Raw genomic sequence first — 20661 nt, forward strand, 5'->3', positions numbered from 1 at the left:
GAAAGCTAGATTTTCCATACCCTTTGAGTGAAACTAGTTTTGAGACTTTATTTTAAAAGGCAAAATATTGCATTTAAAAGTCTGCCCAAAGCTGGGTGGCGGTGGCGTATGCCTCTAATCCCAGCATTTGGGAGGCAGAGCCAGGCAGATCTCTGTGAGTTCTAGGACAGCCTGGTCTACAGAGCGAGATCCAGGACAGGCACCAAAACTACATGGAGAAAATCTGTCTCGGAAAAAAAAAAAAAAAAAAGGTGTGCCCAAGCAAAGCATGGTGGTGCATGACTTTTATCCCAGCATTTGGGAGGCAGAAGCAGATAGATCTCTAAGTTCAAGGTAAGCCTGGTCTACATAGTGAGTTCCAAGACATCCAGGGGTACATAAAGAGACCCTGTCTCAAGGACAATATCATCATCAACAACAAAAACTGTCCATTGAAGTAACAACACTCACAGCATCAAAATAAAAACCGCTGGGCAGTGGTGGCACACGTCTTTAATCCCAGCACTCAGGAGTCAGAGGCAGGTGGATCTCTGTGAGTTCGAGGCCAGCCTGGGCTACAGAATGAGTTCCAGGACAGGCTCCAAAGCTACACAGAGAAACCATATCTTGGAAAAAAGAAAAAAGAGAGAAAGAAAGAGAGAGAAAGAGAGAGAGAGAGAGAGAGAGAGAGAGAGAGAGAGAGAGAAAGAAAGAAAAAAGAAAGAAAGAAAGAAAGAAAGAAAGAAAGAAAGAAAGAAAGAAAGAAAGAAGAAAACAATAGGGAAACCTAAATCCTGACCCAAAGGGATCATGACGAAGTATACAAGGAATACTTTGTTGACATTGAAATGGTAAGTATAGGGACAGGTAAGAAGGCCCAGATGGTAAAGTGCTTGGCAGCCAAGCAGGAGCCGAGTTTGGATCCCCAGTATCCACGTCAGAAGCTGGATGTGTGCATCTGTAACCCCCAGCACTGGCTGGCATCAGAGACAGGAGGAGCTCTGGGGTTGCTGGCCAGCCAGTCCAACTCACATGGTGAGATCTGGGTTGGCAGAGACCCTGTCTCAGAAAATAAGGTGAATGATTGAGAAAGACACCCAACGTTGACTGGGGACCTCTGTATGCACGCATGTACATGCGTCTGCACATGTATACACACCTGCACAGTGATAAACAGAGTCTGCTTTAGCAAATGCTTGCTATAGTGTTAGTGAAAAAAAGTCAGAATACAAAATTATATGTCCATTTTCGTTGCAGTCTTCCTGCCATCTAGGCTCACAGATAATAACTAGGATATATATATAACTAGGATATATATAAAAAAAATATATATATATATATATATATATATAATATATATATGATTTTTGGAAATAATGTATTGCAATTAGAAGCAAAGCAGAGGGGGGATACCCTCTGGGTAAGACTCGTGTCCCTAAACCTTCAATATGTTGATCTGTTGCCAAGGTGTCACTCTTGTCTAGCTTGATGGAAGGATCATGAAGTGAATGTTACACACGCCAGGTCTGCTCTGCTGTCAACTTGCATTTGGATAGCCCTTTGTGATCTCTGAGATAGTTTGTCCAATTGGAGCTTGGCAGCAGCCCCATACAGCAGAGAGTGCCTGTGTGCATGTGCGTGCGTGTGCGTGTGTGCATGCACGCGCTAATCTGTGTGTGCAGATCCATGTGTGTGCATTTGCAAGTGGAAGCCAGAGGGCAGCCTCCAATGTCCTTCCTCAGGAGCCATCCATTGTGTTTTTTGAGACTCGGTCTCTTGTTGATGTGAGGCTAACAGAACAGACTAGATTGGCAACCGGATTTTGATCTCCTGAGCCCTGGTGGAAGTGGAGAACAGACTCCTGAGAGCAGTCCTCTGACCTCCACACTGCACTGTGGCATGACTCTACTCACCACCCACAAAATGATGATAGATAGATAGATAGATAGATAGATAGATAGATAGATAGATAGATGATAGATAGATGATAGATAGATAGATAGATAGATAGATAGATAGATAGATAGATAGATAGATAGATGATAAATAGATAGATAGATAAGAAATAAATGTCAGAAGTGGCTAATTCTGTTCAGGCCTCAACTGCACCACTGCTTTTTTTCAAGACATCGGTCACACTTGAGTCTGCTGTAGACATGTTTAATATATACTTCTCATTTTATAGAAGTGAATATTTGGAAAGATTTGTTCGTCAGGGACTTTCTTAAGTGAAACAGTCCCTTCTCACTCCCCACCTCCTAGTACCTATCATGGAGAATACAATTACTGCATATTTGGTGGCACTACCTTCTTGATTTGTGAAAAATGATAGCAAGTTCAGCTTGCATTTCTTTTGAGCCACCAAGATAAATGTTGACAGGTGAAAAGGGCAAACAATGTATTACTACTATTTATTACTGTTACTATTAATAATAATTATTATTATAGTTGTGAAAACATAGATTTCTTGAATGCTTTTCTGGGATCTTAGAGGGTCTCCATCAGGTTCAAGGTTGAACCAGGGACTGTTCTGAATTGGACTCACTGTTTGTTGTATTTACCCCAGTGGCTAAGAGCACTTGGCTGCTCTGGCAGAGGATGGGGATTGAGTCCCCAGTATTCACAAACTGGCTCACAACCACCTGTAACTCCAGCTTTAGGGGATTTGATGCCCTCTTCTGACCTCTGCAGGCACTGCATACACGTGGTACGCAGGCACACAGGCAGGCACACACAAATACACAATAAAAATGAATGGATCTTTAAAAAAAAAAAAAAAAAAAACCCAGCTTCGGTAAAATTACATTTTAGCTTACAGAGTTTAGTGTAGTAAAAGTGAAATTTGGCTGGGCAGCGGTGGCGGAGGCGGCAGGGCGCACGCCTTTAATCCCAGCATTCGGGAGGCAGATCTCTGTGAGTTCGAGGCCAGCCTGGGCTACCAAGTGAGTTCCAGGAAAGGCGCAAAGCTACACAGAGAAACCCTGTCTCGAAAAAACCAAAAAAAAAAAAAAAAAAAAAAAAAAAAAGGTGAAATTTGTTTTTACCTAACAGAAAAGACAACTTTAAAGGTTATAATTTATTGCTCTATAAAGGAAGTTAACAAGTTTCATATCTAACCTAGCAACTGGACACACACATGGTGCACAGGCATACATGCAGGCAAAGCACTAATACATATGTATAAAATAAAAACAAATCTTTAACCTAGCAACTACCTCCTAATGTTTCTTTATGAAATTTTTATAAACGTTAGCCTCTCACTCTTTATACCAGTCTCAACAGCTTCCTGTTTTAGTCATAAATTAATGAATGAATGTAAAAACATCATGGTCCAGTGTTCATTCTTCGTTACTGTGAGTCATGACTTTACCCTGTTTTGGAACTGTCCCTTAGCAACCTGACGTTTTGCCATCAGCACGATCACCACAGTCAAGTTGCTAGCGACAACTCAGTTCCTGTGAAACATCCTTAAACTAACGCTGTTCATTTGAACTGTTCTGGATTTGTGGCTCTATGAGTTTAAAGGAGTATCATATGGACCTCTAGGTTTGCTAGATTGATTTTATTTGAATGCTAGTTAGGTATCTATCAACATGGAACTCTGTATGACTCCTAGGATGACTGGATTTTAATTGTCAGTTTGATGATGAGATTTAGGATCAACCTAGGAGATGCGCCTCTGGCTTCTGTGAGGGTATTTCTAGAGAGGTTTAGCTGAAGGGAAGACCCATCCTCAGAGTTGGGAGACACCTTCCCAACAGCCTAGATTTGAAAAGGGGTCCGAGGGGAAAGCCATGCCGCCTGCCTGCATTCACTACATCCTGAGAATGGAAGTCCATGCTGCGGTTGCTTCCATCCTTCACAGACACCAGACTCCGATGTCCTCAGTCTTCTGCCAGCAACAACTCTCCAGGGAACACCCAGGCCTTCAGTGCTGGGCAGGACCTGCCCAGGCACCAGGTTTTCTTCTTCTCTAGAATGCAGGTGGCCATTGTTCCACACTACCCAGCCCCTCCCTAGCCTGTAAGTCAACCCTAATAAATCTCCTTCTATGTGCTATAGTGTGTGTGTGTGTGTGTGTGTGTGTGTGTGTGTGTACATTCTATCGGTTCTCTTCCTCTAGAGAACCCTGCCTAACTAACAACTAATGACATCTTGAAACTGTTACATACCTTTAAAAACTATTTAATAGCACACACAGAGTCACAAAACCAAAATAACACATCCCTGAGTCTCTGGTACTGTGAAGAATTCCTCATCCAAGAAGACAAATGTGAGCAGGGAATTAGCTCTTGACCAATAGCTGGCACTGGAGCAATGCTCTTGAGGCCACAGACTCCCATGATGCCTTTGTTGTCAGTGGAGAACTCACACAAGCATGTGAGCACCCTGCTGAGAAAGTCTTAGTGTCGCTAGGCAAGAAATCCCACTTCTCTGAGCCCCTCTGACAAGTGAGACTACATCTGCCTACCTCGACGGCTCTCTAGGAGAAAGGAGGTAAGACTGTGTGTGCAGCCGTTTCTGGCGTTTCATGCCTCCATTTTTTCCCCCTTTCAGGATCTCCCTTATCTCTCCAATCTTGTTCTCTTGGCTGATGCAGGAGTCAAACTCCTACACTTTTTCCTTAGCTTAAATTAATTATTAATTTCAAACTATTTAATCACTCTCTTGATCTGTTGCCTTAAATTGGGATGCTGATAAACTCTACCTCATAAAAACTGTTGAGCGAATTACTAACAATGTGTCCAAAGTGCCTGACCAGAGAAGACCACAGCAAAACATTGCTATTAGCATAACACTCAGCACCTAAGGGCTAAATAAATGCCTGTTAACATTATTCTGATTTATTTGTTTACTTAGTGTGGGTGGGTGTATATCTATGTGTGCATGTGTGTGTGCGCGCGCGCGTGTACATGTGGAGGTCAGAGGTCAACACTGAACATTGAGTGTCTTCCTTGATCATTTATCCACCTTCTGTTTTGAGGCAAGGTTGTTTGTTTGTTTGTTTGTTTGTTTGTTTTGAGACAGGGTTTCTCTGTGTAGTCCTATCTGTCCTAAAACTCACTCTGTAGACCAGGTTGACCTGGAACTCAGAGATCTGACTGCCTCTGCCTCTGCCTCCTGAGTGCTGTGATTAAAGGCGTGCACTAACACACATGGCTTGAAGCATGATCTTTGACTGGACCTAGATCTCACGGATTAGACTAGCCTGGCTGGCCAATGAGCCCAGAGAGTCTTTTGTCTCTACCTCCCCAGTGCTGAGATTAAAGGTGCATGTTGCTACACCCAGCTTTTAAAATATCTTTATTTTATTTTTTTTTTTTTTTTTTTATTTTTATTTTATTTTTTTTAGAAAAGAATAGATTGACATTGTTTATGCCTGGCGGTGGCTGGTGGTGGTGGTGGTGCAGGCCTCTGATCCCAGCACTCAAGAGGCAGAGCTAGGCAGAGCTCTGTAAGTTCAAGGCCAGCCTGGTCTACAAATCAAGTTCCAGGACAGCCAGGGCGGTTACCCAGAGAAACCCTGTCTCTAAAAAACAAGCAAACAAAAAGAGGGTGCTATAGTGTAGATCTTCAATGTCTTTCAAAGACTCATATGGTGAAGGTGTGGTCCCTGTGGCAGTTTGGGTGGGTTATCCCCTATAGGTCTGGCATTTATACTTTGTCCCCAGTCAATGGTATTCTCTTGGGGAGGTTTAGGGGGTGTGGCCTTGTTGGGGAATGTCACTGGAGATAAGCTTTACAAGTGTAAAGTCTCTTGCCATTTCAAGTTAGCTCTCTCTGCTTGCTGTTATAGTGTAGATCTTCAATGTCCTTCAAACACTCAAAATGTGAGGTTTCCATGTCTGCTGTCCCCTGCAAGGGCTGGACTAGGATGAAGACAGCGAAAAGCCTAGAATACAAAATTAAGCATGTGTCTCTTCCTGCATCCCTGCCCCTTTCCAGGAGTATCTGCTGATGCAGCTGAGCCTTAAGCTTCCTGAAATTCTTGCCATAAGGACCTCTTGAGATTTGCGTTTAAAAACTTAATACGTGAAGTGGGAGGAGCTAAGCCTTTGGCCTCCCACTGGGGGAGGATGCTGTCAGAAGTCATTGCTGTCACAGGATGACTTCTACAGGCTTACACTTGAGACTGTTTCCCAGCATCCTCTTCGCCTACCTGAGGTGACTCTAGGGATAAGCATTTCCTCTCCATAATGACAAGATCTGCTGAACGAATAGAGCTTAGACTGCAGAGTGGAAGCCAATCCCTCAGATGAGGTCGGATACCTTCACTGTAGTATTATGGGAGACAAACCAAGCCCTTAGAATTGGGGACAGTTGGGGTATTTTCCTTGGGAATCCCTGTGAATAACCAACTTATTTGGGGGTGACCTTCTTGAAGACCAGGCATAAAATACAGAAAAGAGAGTGCCTCTACTACCCACCCCACTCCAGCCCTTCAGGACAGGAGGCTCAGCAGAGGAATGAGCTGTTAGAATTTTTCTAGAAATGTTATAGGAACTTGATAGAGTCTGTGAGAAGTTGATAAAGGTGAAATGGTTTCCCAAGCCATTCATTTCCCTCCCCTCCCCTCCCCGTCTTTTCCTGTAAGGTAGGGTTAGAGTGCTTACAAGAGGCAGGGAGAGCTGAAACACAGTGTGTCCTACTCTGTGGCCTGCCTCCCACCCCACAGGTATACAGCCAGTTGGTGGCTAGCCTACGAGTCGGAAAGAGGCTCTCCCTGGCACTTGACTGTGCCAGTGCCTGACCTGGATTTGTAGCCTGCACAGCTGTGGGGAAGTAAGTATTGATGTACAAGGAATCCAGTCTGTGGCACTTGGTTAGGCCGTCAGGGATGGTGAGCACAAACCACTCATGGCCACATCGAGTGCCTACGACTTAGTCAGCCAACTTCCAGTGACCCAGCTAGTCCGCTCCGAGCTCATCAGTCTCACAACTCTGTCTCTTCACCATCCAAGAAAGCAGGTGGTGATCACTTTTTCCTGTGTTCAAGTAACATTCAGACAAGCCGTTCTTCAGATTGCAGAGTTACGGAGCAGTGAATTCCGGGACTGGGTGAGGTTCTCAGGGCCACTTAACCTTTCTAGGCGTTTGTAGCCCCACCCATGAAACAGGGATAGCACACTGTCCCACTTCCCAGACTGTTTTTAAGGATCTGAAACCTGCACACAACTCCCAAGCCCGGCAGAGCCCGGATCCGACCCTCCGATGCTGAGAGGGAGGCAGGGCCAAGCTTCTGAGGCTACGTCTGCATGGAGACGCCAGTCTCAAACGGGTGACACCATCCAGTGATTTAGGGAGAGAGGAAGAACGTATGTTCTGGGCGAAGAAAACCCATGACAGAATGGAACTAAAGTGACCCACAGTTTGCTTTGCAGGTTGGGAGATAAAATAAGGATGGAGGAGAGTTGGGGTGACTCACACACACAAGGCAATGGATGAAATTATTACCATAGGTATTTGGTGCCATTGTTTCTTGTAAGATGCCACCCACCTCCTCCTACGTGGTGAATTAAAGCGTAGCCAAGGCTGAGAACATGGGTTTTAATGATGAAATAGGGAGCGTGGTAAGGCTCGGGTGTACATAGAGCTCGGCTATGAGGTTCTGGGAAGTCCTCAGGACCTGTGTTGGCTGCCACAGCCATCAAGCACAACCTTGCTTTCTCCATTCTTTGCACTCTCCAGAATGGGTCACTGAAGGAGAATAATGGACTGGTTCAGAGTGCACTGGCCCACGCCGCCATCTGGGCGCCTTCAGTCTCATCCCCAAGGCCCCCTCATCGGCCCTCTGCTGAGTGTGTGTGAAGGGGTGGGGAGACCGTTGGGTAACAAAATCTGATTAGATAGTTCACAGTTTCCACTGACTTTAACCAGTGAGTTTAATGAGGACATTCAGGTATGTTATCAGTCCGCTTAGGACCAAAGATTTTCATCTGAAAACTTGGATATTCTCTCCCGGTAAAGCAACTACATGCTATGTGAGGGAAAAGCATGTTGAAAGGGCTGGGGAATTGGCTTCATAAGCAAAAGGCTTGCTGCTCAAACACAGGACCTGAGTTCAGATCCCCAGCACCCACTTAAAAAGCTGGGTGTGGTGGTGTACCTCTAACACCAGGAACTGGAGAGGCAGAGACAGGGGGATTTCTGGGACTTGTTAGGGGGCCAGTCTAGCTAGTCAGGGAGCTCCAGGTTCAGTGAGAGACCCTGCCTCAAAAAATAAGGTAAAGAGTGATAGAGGAGGACACTCAGTATCGACCTCAGGCCTCATGCCTGTGCATACACCCCCACACTTGCACATGTGCATACATATCACATGCACATATCACACGCACACATAAACAGAGGAAAGTAAGGGAAAAAATGGTTCAGACAGACTCATGGGCAAGAGAATCTGCTTTAACAGAAAGAGGGAAGGAATAAGGCATGCCCCTTGGAGACATGAAGCGATGAAGCAGAGATTGTTCTGGACCCTGTTGACTCTTGTGCCGGGAGCTATTTGGTTTGACTGACTGCCAAATCCTAAAGTTCACAAGACAGTCACAGCATGGAAAGAAGCCAGCATTCCTGGGGTGAGATTCCCAGAATTCCCAATTTAATGTAAGCCTCTCACCCCCAAGGTCAGCCCCTCTCCAGTGTGGTTTTGGAAACAGTGCATCCCCCACACAGACGCAGAAAAGAATGTGAAGGGTATTTGGATGGGAGAAACATCAACCATGTTGGCCACCCACAGACATAAACACGAATATGTCAACTTCCCCCGGGACGCCACCCCGGTCATAGCTGAGGCTCATGGTATGGAGTGACTGACTCATGCTCCAGATCGCTGGGCACTTAGGCCTGCCTTAAAATACACAAGAGCTTGGCATTTCTCCCTTCAAAAGTGTGTCGTCCCCCTTGATATAAACCTCACTTCATAGCTCACATCTGCCTTGAAGCTTGATTACATCTTTGAAACTTTCCACTGGTTGGTTTTTAACCCTTTCCTGCCAACACTTGAGCCAAGCAACCTTCCCGAGTCTCCTCTGTATCCACGAGAGTGATGGTTCTCAACCTTCCCAATGCCTCGACCCTTTAATACATACAGTACAGTGTCTCATGCGGTGGTGACCCCCCCCAACCATAACATTATTTTGTTGCTACTTCTTAACTGTAATCTTACTACTGTTGTAAATTGTAATGTAAGCATCTGATGTGCAGGGTATCTGATATGTGACCCCTGTGGAGAGGATCACTCTACCCCAAAGGGGTCATGACCCACAGGTTGAGAACCACTGCACTAGAGTCTCCTAACTGCTCTGTCTAGAGCTATGTTTCTCCACGTGGTCACTAGTGTATCTTCCCCACGTGGTCACTAGTGTATCTTCCCCACGTGGTCACTAATATATCTTCTCCACGTCATCACTAATGTATCTTCTCCACGTGGTCACCAGAAAGACTGCCTCAGCGCATAAATCTTCATGTGTCACCTCTTTTTTTTTCCAGAGCTGAGGACCAAACCCAGGGCCTTGCACTTGCTCTAAGGCCAAAGCCCAAGCTTTCTTCCCCTGACCCTTCCCCTCCTCTGCCCCTCTGGCAGCCACATTCACCTCCCAGCTCCCTCACCCCTCCCCTGCTCCCTCTCCTGATCGCAGTTCACAGGGCATTTTCTCAGGGAAGGTTCTCTCCAGGACCCCCAATCCAGGGCAGGTCTCTTCAAACTGTCACTGGTGATGTCTCCCACACGACCCTTCTAATGAGCCTTTATCTTCAGTTATAATTAAACATGCGTGGATGTGATTATCTGATAAGTACCCACCCTTCTTACTGGTCACAGGCTCCCTAAGAGCAGGATGGTGGTGTCACCACTGAATCCTTGGGGTTTACCGGGTGCCTGGCACTCAAACAAAAACAAATAAAATGCCTGAGCATTTATCGACTGGCTTTCAGAGAGGTACAAACTGAGTGAGAAACATAGACTGAGAATCTAAGCTTTCGCTTTTTAACTGTCAAGATAATTGAGAAACTAAGGTCAAGTGTTCCCCAAAATTCAGGACAGAATTACTCATAAAACTCAACACATAGCTAGGCACCGTGGCACACACATGTAATCCCAGCACTCAGGAGCCTAAGACAGAAAGATTTTTTTTTTTGAGGCCTCTTTTATTTTTTATTTTTATTTAAGAAATTTTTTTTACTCATTTTACATACCAACTACAGATCCCTCTCTCATCCCTCTTCCTGCCCCCCCCAGCTTCCCGCCCCCAACCCCTATCTCCTCCTCCAAAAGGGTAGGGGCTCCCATGGGGAGTCAGCAAAGCCTGGTACATTCAGTTGAGGCTTGACTGTGGTGGGCCACAAGAATATATTATAGAGATTCAGCTGTGTACTAAAGCTATACTTTGACCAGCCAAGGGGGCAGAAAGATTTTGAGTTTGAGGCTAGCCTGGGTTGCATTGGGAGATCCTATCTCAAAAAGTAATCGGCGCTAAATAAACAAACAAAAACCACCACAAAAAAAAAAAAAAAAAAAAAAAAAAAAAAAAACAAAACTTAACATGTAATGCATGAGGTAATGTGTACCAAAAAATCCAGGTAATAGGGAAAAAAGAAAGAGTCCAGAGGGGAAGTCCCAAAGATTACCAACATCACAGAGAAAGGCAGAGCATGTTTGGAACCTAGAGTGTGTGGCCAAAGGACGGAGAGGTGGGAGAGAAGGTATGGAGGTTAGCTTTCAACCGTCAACATGTCACAACCTAGCCCGGCCTGAGAGGAGCGCCTCAGCGGAGGGCTTGTCTAGATCAGGCCGGCCTGCAGACCTGTCTGTGGGGGCTGCCTTGGGTCCACTCCTTCCTCTCTTCTCTTGCTGTGGGTGTCATGTGACTGAGCGCTTGAGTTCCTGCCTCGACTTTCCCCAAATGACAGACTATAATCCGGAACTATAAGTCACGTAAACCCTTTTGCCAGAATAATTTATCACAGCCACAGAAATAAAACCAGGACAGAGAGACAGGGAGCAGTGACGTCCTATGCAAGCACCTGGACCACATGCTGCCCCAGGGACAGCTTTGTAGAATGGCCTGTCAGGGGGGCAAATGTGCATAATTAAAGGGGACCCAGGATGGGACTGTTTCTATGGGCCGATTGTAACGGACATGGGGAGAGTGGGTGTAAGTAGACTGACCAGAGTCTGTCTGATACAAGTGTGTGGTACTCCAAAGAAGAGCAGAAAGCCTGAGTGCTGGAAGTTTCTAGCCCCCATTGTTGGGAGGCAGGTGAGTACCCAGTCTCCGATGGTTGGTGTATTACCATGTCCACATGATCACAGAGATCTTCTACGTTCCTATGCCCTAGGCTTTGTTTCCCCAGACAGCTCTCATCATAAGAGGGTTTAGCTGTAGTTTTTCATGCAGTGGGGGGAGGGGGGCCAAATACAGTTTACCATAATCGGTTGAAGAGTGGCCTCCAAGTGCCCTCCTCATAGTCCGCCTGGGGCATGTGAATATGTTACTTTGGGGGACAAAACAAATTATGCAGGTGGGACCAAAGTAAGAATCTTGAAAAGATTATAATAGATTATCCAGATAACTCAATGTAGCGCTGGAGGATTGCTTTAGCTCAGGAGTTTGAGGCCAGCCTGGGCAACACAGTGAAACCCTCTTTCAAAAATACAACAGCAGCAACAAAAACCTAAGTGTAAGCTGACAGATAGTTGTTTCCCCCTCGGGAAACTGACAGGTATAAAAGATCTCAGTAGCCTTGCTCTTTAGGCGGACAGCCCTGTCCCCAGAGTTCCCTGAGGAAGTGAATAAACCTGGATGGCCACTGTTCTTCAAGGTCTCCTTCCTCCTCCCAACTCAAATTCCTACCGGAGTTTTCTGGAATCGACTTCCAGATAAACTACCTCTGCTGGAATTCTTTCAGCCCCAACCAAGACACGAGGTGGAAGTGTGTCTGGCCGGAAGTGTGACTGATAGGGCCGGATCGGGCCAGGCTTCCTGAACCAGGGGACCACAAGGTAGTTGAGACCAGCCAGCCTGGTCTTTCTAGCAAACCAGGAAACCTGATTTCTCATTCCTTGTGGTAGTGAACAGGCCCAGGAATACTGAATGTCACTCACTGAACGCTCTAGAGGAGTAGTTTTCAACCTGTGGGTCACGACCCATTCAAGGTTACATGTCAGATGTTTATATTATGATCCATGACAGTAGCAAAATTACAGTAGCAATGAAAATAATTTTATGGTTGGGGGTGACCACAATACAAGGAACTAACTGTGTTACAGGGTTTGGCAGAATTAGGAAAGTTGAGAACAACTGTTCCAGAGACTGGTACTAATCTATACTCATGTTGATTGATCTATTAGTTTCTTATCGTCATTGTGACTGATTACCATAAACCTATACCTCCCAAAATAACACCCATTCTCATAGAGCCTGAGAAGTCAAAAGTCCGAAACTAGGCTGGGTGGTGGTGGTGGTACATGCGCCTTTAATCCTTTAATCCCAGCACTCGGGAGGCAGAGCCAGACAATCTCTGTGAGTTCGAGGACAGCCTGGGCTACAGAGCGAGTTCTAGGACAGGCACCAAAACTACACAGAGAAATCCTGTCTTGAAAAAAACCAAAAAATAAAAATAATCTTTCTTTCTTTCTTTCTTTCTTTTTTGGTTTTTTCGAGACAGGGTTTCTTTGTGTAGCTTTGCGCCTTTCCTGAAACTCACTTGGTAGACCAGGCCTGGAACTCACAGAGATCCGCCTGCCTCTGCTTCCCGAGTGCTGGGATTAAAGGTATGCGCCGCCGCCGCCACCGCCACCGCCAGGCTAAAATAATCTTTCTTTCTGTGCTGATATCGCTCCTGCCAACATAGTGAACGTTCCTAAGACCTGCCAGACATTCTGCAAGAAATGTGGCAAGTACCAACCCCACAAAGTGACCCAGTACAAGGGCAAGGATTCTTTGTATGCCCAGGGAAAGCGGCGCTATGACAGGAAACAGAGCGGCTATGGTGGGCAGACTAAGCCTATTTTCGGCAAAAAGGCTAAAACTACAAAGAAGATTGTGCTGAGACTTGAGTGTATTGAGCCCAACTGTAGATGGAAGAGGATGCTGGCTATTAAGAGATGCAAGCACTTTGAACTGGGAGGCGATAAGAAGAGAAAGGGCCAGGTGATCCAGTTGTAAGCTGATCTTGTTATGAAGACAATAAAATCATGAGCTTGTACTCACCTCTTACGATTGCAGTTGGTTTTTTGGGAGGGAATAAACAAATTCTCTGGGTTTCAAAAAACAGAAAAATAAAAATAGAAATAAAAAGAAGTTAGAAACTAGTCTTTCTGATCCAAAATCAAGATGTGCAGTCCAAATCAGGACAATGTTCCTCCTGCTGTGGGAGAATGCACACCCTTGTCATTTCTGGATTCTAGAAGCTGCCCTCTTCCATACCTCCTGGTGGTGGTTACTAACTGTCCACGTCAACAGGGTCTAAAATCATCTAGGAGACAAACCCCTGTGAGAGGTCTGTGAGGGAGTGTCTAGACTGAATTAGTGTAGGTGAGAAGAGCCACTCTGTGAGCAATACCATCCCATGAGCTGGGGTCCCCCACTGAATAACAGAAGAAGGCCAGCTGAGTGCCAGCAAGTGTCTCTCTGCTTCCTGACGACAGAGGTGATGTGATCAGCCGCCTCATGCTCCTGCTGCGTGACTTCACGGTGACGGTGGCTTTTGTCAGGGCATTTCTCCACAGCAGCAAGAAGAGACGCTCGTCTACCCCATCACGGCAGCCCATCATCTTGCACTGCCTGTGACGAGGCAGGACGTCAAGGTGGAAGGGCATGGTGGGAGAAAACTGCTCACCTCAGACAACAAGAAACAACAGTAGGCGAGAAGGGGCCAGAAGCAAGGCATGCTGTCAAAGACACAGCCCAGGGGCTTCCAGCCACACCCCACCTCCTAATAATAGCCCATTCAGTCTGTTGATGAGGTTAGTATTCTCATGATCCAGCCACCTCTCAACTGCGCCACCAGCTGGGGACCCAAGCCTTTAACACGTGAACCTTTTGGAGGGACATTTCACATCGAAAGCACAAGGCTCTGGCTGATAAATGAAATTGATGCAAACTGATGAAAAAAATTGCTTTAAACGTTATTGTACGTATCTAAGATAAACATGAAGTTTTAGTACGTATATGATTAGGTTTGAGAAGACAATTTCCCCGACCAATCAAAGGCTGCTTCCCTGACCTGCGGTTTCTAGGCGACTGTCATATATCCCTCATCACGCCTTCCTTTGACATGTTTTAGAGGCAATAAAGTGGGCTGGGGAGACGGCTACCAATAAAGGCATTTGCCCATCAGCCTGACAGCCTGAGTTTGGTCCCTGGGACCCAAATGGTGGAAGGAGAGAACCGACTCCTGAGAGTTGTCCTTACTGCCATGAATGTCATGGCGTGCATGCCCCCTGCTCACATATTCAGTCAATCAATCAGTAAGTGTAATAAAGACCATAATCTGTGTATTCCAAAGACTATTCGGGACCAAGAAAACCTCATCGGCTTCAAGATCACTAATCCTTTCCCTAGTCATGGGTTCCTGACCTCCTCAGAGTCATCACTAAGGCCTGGTTGTCACTGCCTGAGCATTCTGGAAAACTCAGATCACTGAGAGCGCTAATTACAAAAGTCTAGGAAACAAGATGGTATCTGTCGTCACTGCTGGATTACAGGCTGGGTAACGAACCAGCAGAGGAGGCTGAGAGATGTTTCCAGCCCTGAAGACGCAGCTCATCCCACTAGATGCTGTTCCTTAGCAAGGAGTGCTAGAAATGTGGCTCCTACCCCAGCTGGTGGCATGCTTGCCTAGCATGCACAAAGCTCCAGCACGGCATGAAACCAGCCATGGTGGTGCCCTCCTGTGATCCCAGCACCAGGAAGGTAGACATACCTGTAGTCCAAGGTCATCTTTGGCTACAGCCTGAGTCTGGGACAAGCCTGGGCAGTTCAAGACTACAGAGCGAAATAAACAAGACGGAAGGAAAGAAGAAAGGAAGGAGAGGGATGGGGGGGATAGAAAGGGAACAAAAAGGAGGGGAGGAATGGGAAGGAAGGTGTTGAGTGCCCGCTGAGTGAAGAGCTCTGTGCTAAGTGCTATGAGCGCAGAGGGAGAGGCCTAAGAAACTTCTAGAAAGAACTTCCCTTCTCCCAAACCCAATTTTTTTTTTTTTTTTTTTGAGACAGGGCTTCTTTGTAACCATTCTAGCTGTCCTGAAACTCACTTTGTAGACCAGGCTAGCCTCGGACTCACAGAGATCCGCCTGCCTCTGTCTTCTGAGTGCTGGGGTTAAAGGCGTGCACCACCACATCAGACTATCCCAACTTCTAAAATTAGTGGTTTTGTTTGTTTATTTGTTTGTTTGTTTTTATTGTAGGGAACAGGGGGTGGAGGAATGGGAACCATTCTCTAGTGTCGGTTTTCTGAGTTACTTGGGACAATCAAAGAAAGAGGGCCACTCCAGGATGAATGTGGCCTTGCAGGCAGCAGGGAGGCCCGGCCTCAATGGACTGAACCCCAAACAGCCATACAAAGGTGTATTTATTGATTGTTACACAAAAGTTGGGTTTTGGGTAAAACAGGTTCTTCACGCCAAGTCCGTGATCTAATCTATATGCTTTGTGAAGGAAAACATCACACCCTGGCAACTTCAGTTCTTATTGTGCCCTGTTTGCTGTACCCAGTAAGGCAAGACATTCCAGGTGTGCCGGGACGGGTTTGTGACTAAAGCCATGCAAAGGCTGTAAAGCTCCTTCAGAAAAATAGCTCTAGAGATAACAGAAAACAATCACTGTTGCCCACAATGACCTCTTCAAGGTCTAAGTACCTCCAACAAACAACTATTTCATTCTAAGTTTAGTCTAGATACAGTGGAAAACAACTGTCTCATTCTATCGTTTATCCTAGACACAATGATTCTGCTAGATCTCCACCATAATGAACCTTGAACCCCTTGCTGGGACGTATAGAACGTTGACATCGTTGACATCGTATGACCGAAAGTGGCCTCAGATTGTGTGCTGGCTTCCAGCATAGACTGCAATTCAGAAGGGAAATGATGAGCCTAGAGTGACCCACCATCTTGGTGGGAGAGCTGAGCCTGGAATCCTTGCCTCTGGCTCTACCATCTGCTCTCTTTACACTTTATACGGTTGTTAGAAATACTTAAGAGTGGATTAATGAGGGGCTGTGTTCTGAGGTTACATACCAGGCATTGGGCACTTGTAAATTGAATTCTACCAGCTGCCTCTCACCCTGTCCTTTGCATCTGGCGACCCCTGCTCCATGAGCCCCCAGACACTCTCCTGTGGGAAAATTCTTGAAGACGCTTATTCCTGGTCTGTCCGCAGACCTACTGACTCAGAACCCAGGCCCGGGGCTTGAGCTAAGGAAACTGCATTAAGAGCAAGCCCTCTGCATATTCTTTCAGCTCCCAACAGGGTTGGAGAGTCAGCAGCTACATGTAGAGCACAGAGTCCTCAACGGGCCTTGTATGGCCCGCAGCATCTGCTGCCGCCACCTTCCTGCCTCGCCTCCAGCAGCCAGAACCACTCCCTGTCACAAAAAACTCATGTTGACAAAGGCTCTGCATTTTCAGGCCTCCAGTCTCTCACCTTGTCTGTCTTTCTGGGACTAGTTTCATTGGGTGGGTGTCTGTACCCCTTCCAACACCCTTCTGAAATGTCCCTTCTCTCTGTCGCTCTTTAAGTCCTTCCTCAAGACAGACTCACCTGCTGGCTCCTCCACACAGCTCATCGATAAGTCCTAAGTCTGGACGTTTGTCCTGGTCTGCCAGGAGTGCACATTGCTCAGGGTATGCTAGGAAAAGGTGTCCTTCCCCTGGAGCCAGCCTATGGCTTGGCAAATAGAAGCCGTGGCAGGATTGCAGACACTTGTGCAAGGTGCACAGCCTGCTCAGCCAGGCTCAGGGCCTCTCCCTCCCTCTACTCTGCAGACTGAGCCTCTTGGTGACCTGCTGGCCTTGTGAATGAATGGTAGTCTGAGTGGCCCCTCCCAGGAGCGGCCTATCAAGTGCTGCTATAAAGAAGTCCCTTGAAGCAGAATAAACACTATTTTGAGACAGGGTCTCTTTACTGGACCCGGAGCTCACAGTTTTGGCTAAGCTGGCTGGCCATTGAGCTCCAAAGACGCCCCTGTCTTCACCTCCCCAGTCCTGGGGCTGCAGGTGCATCCTGCTATGCCCAGCTTTTTATGTGAGTGGTGGGGATCCGAACTCAGGTCCCCATGTTGGTCTAACAAACACTTTGCAGACTGAGCCATCTCCCCAGCTCCATTCTTTGTTTTTGCCCCCAAACAAAAATCCTTTCCATTTTCCCAGGAGGTAAATATGTCTGAGACTATAGGAGAAATGATCTGACTGAAAAAAACCACCCATTACCCGGCTCACGCATCAAGGGAATCATGCCACCCACCAGGCCTGCGGCCCAGGCAGAGGACACAGGCAGCTGTAGAGACATTGCAGAATCTAGGGGAGGACCTAGAGCCTAGAGAGGTCCTCAGGGTTCACTCAGTTTAAAGAGTTTCAAGATTCCCATGATGGCAGAGGGGCTGCATTCATGGTACTTGATTAATTTCTTTTGAAAGGTCTTTATGACACTTCAAGAAAAGACTACTTACTCACTGTCCACCTGTTTCCACCCAAGAGCAGAACAGGCTGGCTCCCTCAGGTGATTGAAACTGAATTCCTAGTTGGTCTTTAATCCCTGCGCAGTGACCAACTGATTGAGAGGTTTTGAGAGAGAAATTTGGGAGGAAAACAACCTGTTTGAGCTTGTTTAACTGAAGGGCTGCTTCCTGTGCGGTAGCAAAGGAACGAAAGAAGGTCGGTGCCTGGCAAACCTTTTCTTTTCTTTCATTTTGTCTTGAGACAGAATCTTGCTATGTAGTTGTGCTGGTATTATTTTTTTCCTGCTAGCACAAGCCTAGACCTGTGAAGAGGGAACCTCAGTTGAAGAATGACCTTCATTGGAGAGTACTGTGGCAAGTCTGGGGGGTATTTTCTTGATTGATGGTTGATGTGGGAGGATTCAGCCCACTGTGGATGGTGTCACCCTGGGCAGGCGGTCCTGGGTGGTATAAGAAAGCAGAATAAGCAAGCCACAGGGAGAAAGCCAGTAAGTAGCGTTCCTCTATGATCTGTGCTTCAGGTCCTGCCTTGAGTTCCTGCCTTGGCTTCCATCAGTGATGGCCTTCGACCTGTAAGCCAAAGAAACCTTTTCCTCCCCCAAATTGTTTTCAGTCAGTGTTTTTAATCACACAGCAACAGAAACAGAATTAGGACAGTAACCCAGGCTGCACTTGAATTTGAAATACCCCTGCCTTAGCCTTCCAAGTGCTGCGATTATGTAAGTACGCCACTTAGCATCTTGTTATTGTTCTGATCTTTTTTTTTTATTGTTTATATACGTGTGTGTGTGTGTGTGTGTGTGTGTGTGTGTTGAGTGTGGGTTTATGCATGTGAGTGAGTGCAATGGCCATGGAGACCAAAAGAGGCCACAGATCCCTGCAAGTGGAGCTACGGGAGGTTGTCCGCTGCCTGGTATGAGTGCTGGGAACTGAACTTGGAGCCTCTTCAAGAACAGTTATACAGTCTTTTTTTTTTTAAGTCAGGGTTTGTCTGTGTAGCCTTACCTGTCCTGGAACTAGCTCCATAGACCAGGCTGGCCTCAAATTCACAGAGATCCCCCTGCCTCTGCCTCCTGAGTGCTGGATTTAAAGGCGTGTGCCACGACTGCTCAGCGCAGTTATGCAGTCTTAATTGCTGGTCCATCTCTTCAGCTCATTGTTTTTATTTTCAGTAAAATAAAACAACAACAACAATGTTTGAGGGGAATAAACAGTTCTGATCATTCCTGCTGTTTATTCTATCACTTGTTTTTTGTTTTGGTTTCTTCCTGTTGAAGCACATTTCACCTTCACAGCAACCCTGCAATGCAGTTATAATTAGTTTACAGATGAACAAAGTGAGGACCAAGCTTACCATCCAGATTCAGACTCACCAAACAAAGCAATCCTGGCTTTATATGGGGGGAGGGGCGGAGGCAAAGCTGTGCCTTCAGTGGATTGCCTTCCAAATCAGAACAGCTGGCACAAACAAACCAGGACACATAAGATCAAGGTAGTAGAGCAAATGGTAGGGCAGATACCAATCGGTGAAGTCTATGGGGGGTGGGGGAGACAGGACCTGAGCTGAACTTTGAAAGTTGTGTAATAGCCTTATAATACACAAAGACACACATTATGAGGCTGATAAGGGTTTGTTTCTTAATTGCATTTTAAAACTTAACCTAATTTGGAAATAACTGTATATCCACATGCCCTCATAGGTAATATAACTTATTGCTTATAGATCCCATAATATTTCTAAAGGACAAATTCCTGCATTGGTAACATTTTATAAAACTACTGTAAAATACCATGGATATGACAGTAACATAAACACAACCTATCAATGTAATTCAGGTTGCCCTGGTTGGGGAATATTATTTTAAGGTGTGTTACTTTTGTTTATGTTGCATTTAACTCTATGAAGCTGTATTGCTGTGCTTGTCTAAAACACCTGATTGTCTAATAAAGAACTGAACAGCCAATAGCAAGGCAGGAGAAAGGATGGTTGGGCTGGCAGGCAGAAAAAAATAATAGAAGGAAAAATCTGAGAGAAGAGAGATCTAGGAAGAGGAAGAGAAGGAGGAGAACACCAAAGATCAGCCACTCAGCTACACAGCCAGCCATGGAGTTAAGAGTAAAAGTAAGATACACAACAGTAAGAAAAGGAAAAGGCCCAGAGGCAAAAGGTAGAGGGGATAATTTAAAATTAAGGAAAGCAGGCAAGAAACAAGCCAAGCTAAGACCTGGCATTTATAAATAAGAATAAGCCTCTGTGAATGATTTATTTGGGAGCTGGGTAGCAGATCCCCGAAAAGAGCAAAAACAAACAACATACCCTGGTTTTTCTCCTAATATTTGTGTATGTGTGTTTCTATGACAATTAATGAAATATAAAACATGTATCCTACTCCACAGCCAAGCTGAACAGGCCTATCACCACCAGAATAATTCAGATCAATCTTTTAACTATACTCAGCATTCTTCTGTTGTGGGATATTTGATCACACTCTGATACTCCCAAAACTGACAATAAAGTTTACTTTAAAGTAGAGGGTAGAGCTAACTACTAGCTGACCAAAATTAGCCACAGAGATTTTGTAGGACTGAGGACATATAGAGAGACACAGGAAGTAGTAGGGAGGGGTTTAGAAAGATTCTCGGCCCTTTTGGATTGAAGAAAAAGAGAGTGAGGAGGTCACTGGTCACTTCTCTGCTGTTTCTCTGATCAACCAGGTTCTTACCCCGATATCTGACTCTTGAGTTTTTATTGAAAAAGAATAATTAGATAAGTGCTTCATCTGGCAGCCAACGTGGGGCAGGAGATCATGAGGTGAGGCAGCTGCTTGCCTCTGGCTTTGCAGCTGCTGGAGTCACCACCACGGCTGGCTTTCCCTCCTCCCTCCAGGCCTTCCATGGGATTCTGGGGGTTTTCCCCATTGCAGCCTCTCAATAGCAGCCTCCAGCTGCTGCCCATCTCCAGCCCCAAACACCACAGGTGGCCGAGCCCCAAATGCTGCCAGAGTT

The 20661-nt window shown here is 46.0% G+C and overlaps 1 protein-coding gene across 1 annotated transcript; it reads left to right on the forward strand.

Moving 5' to 3' along the window:
- Positions 1-8696: 8696 nt before the first annotated feature.
- Positions 8697-13202, forward strand: LOC114689998 (60S ribosomal protein L36a-like). The gene is made up of 2 exons (XM_028864485.2): positions 8697-8775; positions 12829-13202. The coding sequence occupies exons 1-2, from the start codon at positions 8697-8699 to the stop codon at positions 13140-13142; spliced, it is 393 nt and encodes a 130-aa protein (XP_028720318.1). The 3' UTR covers positions 13143-13202.
- Positions 13203-20661: the final 7459 nt, after the last annotated feature.

This window comes from Peromyscus leucopus, chromosome 7 (genome assembly GCF_004664715.2).
Source record: "Peromyscus leucopus breed LL Stock chromosome 7, UCI_PerLeu_2.1, whole genome shotgun sequence".
Lineage (NCBI taxonomy): Eukaryota > Metazoa > Chordata > Mammalia > Rodentia > Cricetidae > Peromyscus > Peromyscus leucopus.

Coding starts and splice junctions, on each gene's coding strand:
- LOC114689998 (XM_028864485.2), top strand. CDS start 8,697: ATGTTGGCCACCCACAGACATAAACACGAATATGTCAACTTCCCCCGG. Junction 8,776..12,828: donor GGTCATAGCTGAGGCTCATG/GTATGGAGTGAC, acceptor CTGCCAACATAG/TGAACGTTCCTAAGACCTGC.